The sequence below is a fragment of the Volvox carteri genome (assembly GCF_000143455.1).
Source record: "Volvox carteri f. nagariensis unplaced genomic scaffold VOLCAscaffold_24, whole genome shotgun sequence".
In the NCBI taxonomy this organism is placed as follows: Eukaryota; Viridiplantae; Chlorophyta; class Chlorophyceae; order Chlamydomonadales; family Volvocaceae; genus Volvox; species Volvox carteri.
This window is the reverse complement of record NW_003307567.1, coordinates 216,141-221,690: the sequence shown is the minus strand read 5'-3', so window position 1 is coordinate 221,690 and position 5,550 is coordinate 216,141. Positions and strand designations below refer to the sequence as shown.

The 5,550-nt window shown below is 55.6% G+C and overlaps 1 protein-coding gene across 1 annotated transcript in view; it reads left to right on the top strand.

Moving 5' to 3' along the window:
- Window positions 1-894: 894 nt before the first annotated feature.
- Window positions 895-5,550, top strand: part of VOLCADRAFT_61514 (uncharacterized protein) — a gene marked incomplete at both ends in the record, with an annotated part of 12,915 nt that continues 8,259 nt past the window's right edge. The window contains 7 exons of the mRNA XM_002951535.1: window positions 895-1,108; window positions 1,743-1,868; window positions 2,198-2,368; window positions 3,001-3,203; window positions 3,899-3,988; window positions 4,419-4,628; window positions 5,207-5,302. Coding sequence (XP_002951581.1) covers window positions 895-1,108; window positions 1,743-1,868; window positions 2,198-2,368; window positions 3,001-3,203; window positions 3,899-3,988; window positions 4,419-4,628; window positions 5,207-5,302 — 1,110 coding nt within the window. The remainder of the gene's footprint in view (window positions 1,109-1,742; window positions 1,869-2,197; window positions 2,369-3,000; window positions 3,204-3,898; window positions 3,989-4,418; window positions 4,629-5,206; window positions 5,303-5,550) is intronic.

Here is a 5,550-nt window from a genome sequence, read left to right as displayed (position 1 = left end):
TTGTAGTGGCTAGGCTTAATGCGATGGCAGCGCGTGAATGGAAGTGTATGGCGAAATCTTGCAACGTTGCAAGGTTAGAGCGTGTTTCGCAGAGGTGCCCTGGAACGGTGGGAGCAAAGGAAGTTTCAAACGCGTAAGAGGCGCTGGGAATTACAATTCTTTATAGTGATTATTATAATACCGAGTGAACGCCAACCAAGGTACGCGATACAAATGCAGGTCGAATGGCCCGGTGAAAACTGCGCCGGATGGGCAAGCTTAGGCACCCTCGCGTGTGCATTACTCAATCCTGGATTAACAAAAATGGTGAAAACTTACACCGCTGGGTGTAAACCCCAGACATATCATTATAGCATGCGAGCATCTATATGCGCGAATGCAACACAAGCATGATACGTAAAGCCGCCATCGGTTTATACGTCAGCGCAAACCGATGCCCGGGTTCTCAGGTTTCAGCAAACCATGCTGTCAGTTAACAGCTCCAACTACAGTGTACGGCATGGGAACGCTTCTTCGCCAATCAAGGACGCCGAGTCAGACTATCAATGTGCGACGCCCAATGGAAAGGACATGTTGGTAGCGTGTGACCGTGTAAGAAATTAAGAAACCCGGTAACGCGTAACTTAGTGAGCGATGAACTCGGGATTGGATTTTACTGGAGCAAGTATAGAAGAGCGCTCGGCGGATGAAGAGCACGGCGGCAGTGGTAAGATGTCGGATTGTCAGCGTTACGCCGAAGGGCCCAGCTTCACAGGGCACCAACTTGGTTTAATAACAAGCTGTATCTTCCATTTCACAAGAAAATAACGGCTCAACGACCTGTGGTTTCCGTCCATATCGGCGCTTCCAACCATCGCAGAGCCCCATTCGCGGCGATATCAAGCTGCCCCAGCTCCCAGCATCCAACTTCCCAACCAGGATGCCGAGTATGTTAGCCACATTGCAATTGACATCGGTGGATCACTCATCAAGCTCGTTTACTTCTCTCCTGACCCGATCGACACGGGAAGCGCGGGTGAAGGGGATACGCCGTCGGGGTCGCCTCCGGTCAACTCGGAGGGCTTGTCGCAGGCCTCGTCTCGGTCGCCGCAACAAAACTCCCAGCGCGGTGGTGAGTCTGCGGGTCGGGCCGCATTATAGCACGGCGCAGCATGGTCCCGCACAGCATTGCACAGCAAGGCATAGCTTAACACCGTACCAGATCTTTTTGATTGTACGTTAACTTTAGAACACGACTCTTTGGAAAATTGGGGTGTCAGAACGTCTGTATGCGTGTTTGTGATTGAAGAGAACATATCCCCAAATCCGAAAACACCGAAAATGGATTAACCCGCCTGCTGTGCTGTCTGTATGCCCACTTGTATGTCTGTCTACCTTCCTTTCTGTCAATCGACAGGCGTGCCTGCCCGTCTGTCTGTCTGTATGTATGTCTTTCGTGGCTAGCTTTCTCAGCATGTCAGCATGCTTCGTTGGCCTATCCGTTCCATCCTGTCTGTCTGTCTGTCCATTTGTCTGGATATTGTCTCGCCTGCTGATGCATTCATGTCATGCGTCCGTCTGTCTGTCTGTCTGTCCGTCTGGAAACCAGTACAAGGGAGCATGCCGTTTCCAACCCTGAGTTCCCCACCCCTAACTCTCCCATCGCCCTCTGTGGTGCATTTCTACGTTCTTGGAGCATCAGCCCGAGCCGTGTGTGTTTTACCTACACGTTCACCCCCTCCTCTCCCTGCTCATCCCCCCAGGCAAGCTCCACTTTGTGAAATTCGAGACGAACCGTGTGGAGGACGCCATCAACTTCATAGAGGCCAAGGGGCTGCACCGGTACTGCGGGAGGAACGGAACCAAGGAGATGCGGGTCAAGGCAACGGGTAAGGGTATATGTATGTACGTATTATATTATGTGTGTATGTGTTTTTGGATGCGGAAGGGGCCTGGCGGTGCGGAATTGCTGCTATGTATGTATGTATGTATGTATGTATGTATGTATGTATGTATGTATGTATGTATGTGTAAGCATGTATTAAAGGAGGAGGCGAGGAAGGTGGGGGATAAAGGGCGGGTTAGCGGGAGAAGCCAAAGGGAAGTCGCAACTCCTCGTGGCTGGGGGCTTGGTACCGAAATACGTGCCTACACAGACACACATACATACACACACACTCCTCCCCCCTTTCCACTCCTTCCTTCCCCACCCCGAAAGGCGGCGGTGCCTACAAGTATGCTGACGTGTTCAAGGAGCGCCTGGGGGTGGTGCTGGAGAAGGAGGACGAGATGGCGTGTCTTGTGTCGGGATGTAACTTCCTGCTCAAGGCCATCCACCATGAGGCGTTCACGTACGAGGCGGGGGCGACCACCTTTGTGCCGACTAATGGTAGGGTCAAGTCCGGAGGGGGGGGTAGGGGCGCCGTGGCGGCGGCGGCGGCGGGTGGGGGGTAAGGGCCGGGGGTTGGGGGGATTGGTTAGGGGTTTGCTGGGGGGACGGTGCTAGGGGGATGCTAGCGTAGGCGCGATGGTGGAAGGAGCTGCATATGGTGGGATTGGTGCGCGTGAGTGTGTGTGCGCGCGTGTGTGTATTGTACGGCGGCTCGACTCCACCTGGTCAAGCTAGTTAGTTCAACCCCGGGTGCGCTCATTGGAAGTCCTCTCCGTGTCAAAGGATCAACTAGAAAAACACACACGCACACACACACGCGTGTCATTCAAACCCCAAAGAACCCTTTGAGTTGTTTCCGTCTCCCCTCCCCCCTCCCTCTCCCCTCACCCCGTATGGACAAATCCCGTGTTTTCCTTCGCCCTCAACCCCGTTGATTCGTTGATCGTCGGCAGTCGTACCTTTTGGACTTTACGTACGGAATTTAGTACGTACGACATAAATTAAGAATTACGCCGTACGCATACTAAATTATGCCGTAATTATGTCCCCACACACACGTCCGTGTCTACGCGCTTGGCTTGCACACATACACACCACTGCCGCACGTTCCCCGAATGACCCCCCACTAGAGGACAGCGACCTGTACCCGTACTTGTTGGTCAACATTGGTTCCGGAGTTAGCATGGTCAAAGTCAGCGGCGATAACCTGTTTGAACGGGTCAGCGGCAGCAGCATCGGCGGCGGCACCTACTGGGGCTTATGTCAGTTGCTGACTCAGCGAACCAACTTTGACGAAATGCTGGAACTGAGTGTACGGGGAGACAACTCCAGTGTGAGTGTACTGCTAGTGCTACTGCTTGCAAAGGGGAGGGGGGAGGAGGGGAAACAAAGGAAAGGGATAGGGAGGGGGGTTGGGAATGGGAAGAGGAGGGAAGGGAGGGCGGTCTCGGGGGAAGAGGGGAAACCTAGGGTTTTCCGAGGGGGGAAATAAAACACACGCAGGCCGGGCGTGAATGGATGTCATTAGGGGACGGGGGGGGCCCCCGCAATGGGGCGGGTGGGAAGGGGGACTGGGCGCTCGAGGGTTCTGACGAGACTTTGGGTTGGTCTTTAAGATTCCCAAACCTCCTGGCGTGTGGGAGGGGGGTGACCGCCAGGGCGAAGTACGACAGCCGAATGATGAGGAAATGTACGACAGGTACGGCTATAAGAGAGACCCAGCGCGTATATCGCCCGGCAGAAGAGAGTATGGGAGAGGATGTTGTGAATGTGTGTATGAGTGTGTGTATGTATGTGTGTCTGTGTAGGCACGTATTTCGGTACCAAGCCCCCAGCCACGAGGAGTTGCGACTTCGCTTTGGCTTCTCCCGGTAACCCGCCCTTTATCCCCCACCTTCCTCCCCTCCTCCCTTAATACATGCATACACATACACATACATGCATACATACATACATACATACATACATACATACATACATACATACATACATACATACATACATACATACATACATACATACATACAGGTTGACATGTTGGTGGGAGACATCTACGGAGGCCGGGACTACGCCTCCATTGGGCTCTCCGCCACCACCATTGCCAGTAGCTTTGGAAAGGTGAGGGAGGGGGGAAAGAGGGGATAATGAGCAGAATGCAACTGTCAACTGCCATTGGCGAGGCTCGCTTTGCGCGCCATGCGTGTTTTGATGGTGGGCACTGTGTATATGTATGTATGTATGTGCACTAGGAGCCATGAGTGCGCGTCTGCGCCGGTGCTATGCAACCAGCACCGGCATCGGCATATCCGTACCCGCGCCTTGTACGGCAGTGCCCCTTCCCGCCCTTTTCCCCCCTCCTTACCCCGGGTCCTCTCCCTCGCCTAGTTCTCCAACCCGCCCAGGGCCCCCCTCTCGCACTTGGTCTTCAACCGAGCCTTTTGCATCATGTTACGATTAGCCCTTCCTTCCCCCACTCCCCCCCTAACATTGCACGTCGTACTATTCCCCCCTTTCCCCCCTTCCCTCCCCCCCGGGGCCCCCCCGCCAGGTCGTCACCCAGGATAAGTCACTGGCCGACTACAATCCGGCCGACATGTGTTTGGCGCTGTGCCGTATGGTGGCGTACAACATTGGACAGCTGGCCCACATGAATGCCGTACGACACGGCATCAAGAGGATATTTTTTGGGGGTTTTTTCATTCGAGGACATCCGTACACCATGGAGACCATCAGTTACGCCATTCGCTTCTGGTCCAAGGTGTGTCTGTGCGTGTGTGTTTTGTGTGTGTTTTGTGGGGAGGGGAGAAAAAGGGGAGTCGGCCGAGGGGTCGGGATTGTGAAAGGGGGGATTGGAGGGACTTAGCCACTGGCTAAGTACACATACCCTGAGCCCACGGCGTGACATTCCAGAGCTCGGCGTGTGTTTTTTTCCGTTATCTGAGCCGTGTGTGTGTGTGTGTGTGCGCGTGTGTGTATGTCTTCCCCCGCTTCCTCCCCTTACCCCTCAATACACAGACGGAGAGGCACCCCGGTATGAGACCCCGCCGTTACCCGCGTACCATTACCCCTCCCTTCCCGATCCCCTTTCCCCGGGAGCTCTGCTCGTCGTACTGCCTCATGCCGTGAAACCCCCCTCCCCGTCCCCAAGCTTGGGGGTGCTCTCTCAGGGCGTGTATCGGCGCAGTGGACTCGTCTTTTGCTTCTCCTCGCATGTTGCACGATCATCATCGTCATCGTCATTTGACTCCCCTCCTCTCCCTTCCCTTTTTCCCCCCACTTCCCCTCCCCTCCCTTCCCCCCATTTTCGGTGTCATGTCCCACCTAACCCGGCGCCAGGGGGAGATGGCCGCGATGTTTCTCCGGCACGAGGGGTTTCTGGGGGCGGTGGGGGCCTTCCTCAAGGTGCACCCCATCATGGGGGTGGGGGGCGGGGTGGGGGGAGGCAGGGGGGGCAGCGCGGCAGGAGGTGGGGCGGAGGCGCTGGCACGCAAGGTGAGAGCAGTGTGTATGTACACATCTACGTGCATGCGTGTTTTTTTGGAGGGGGAAGGTTCCGGGTAAACGGAGGGAAAAGCACCTGTCAGGGGGGGGAAGAGGGGAGGCCACCGGGGCCGGGGTTTGGGCGCCAGGGAGGGTGAAATGAACGCGGAGGGGAGGGCGGGGGTTGGGGGGGGGGGGCA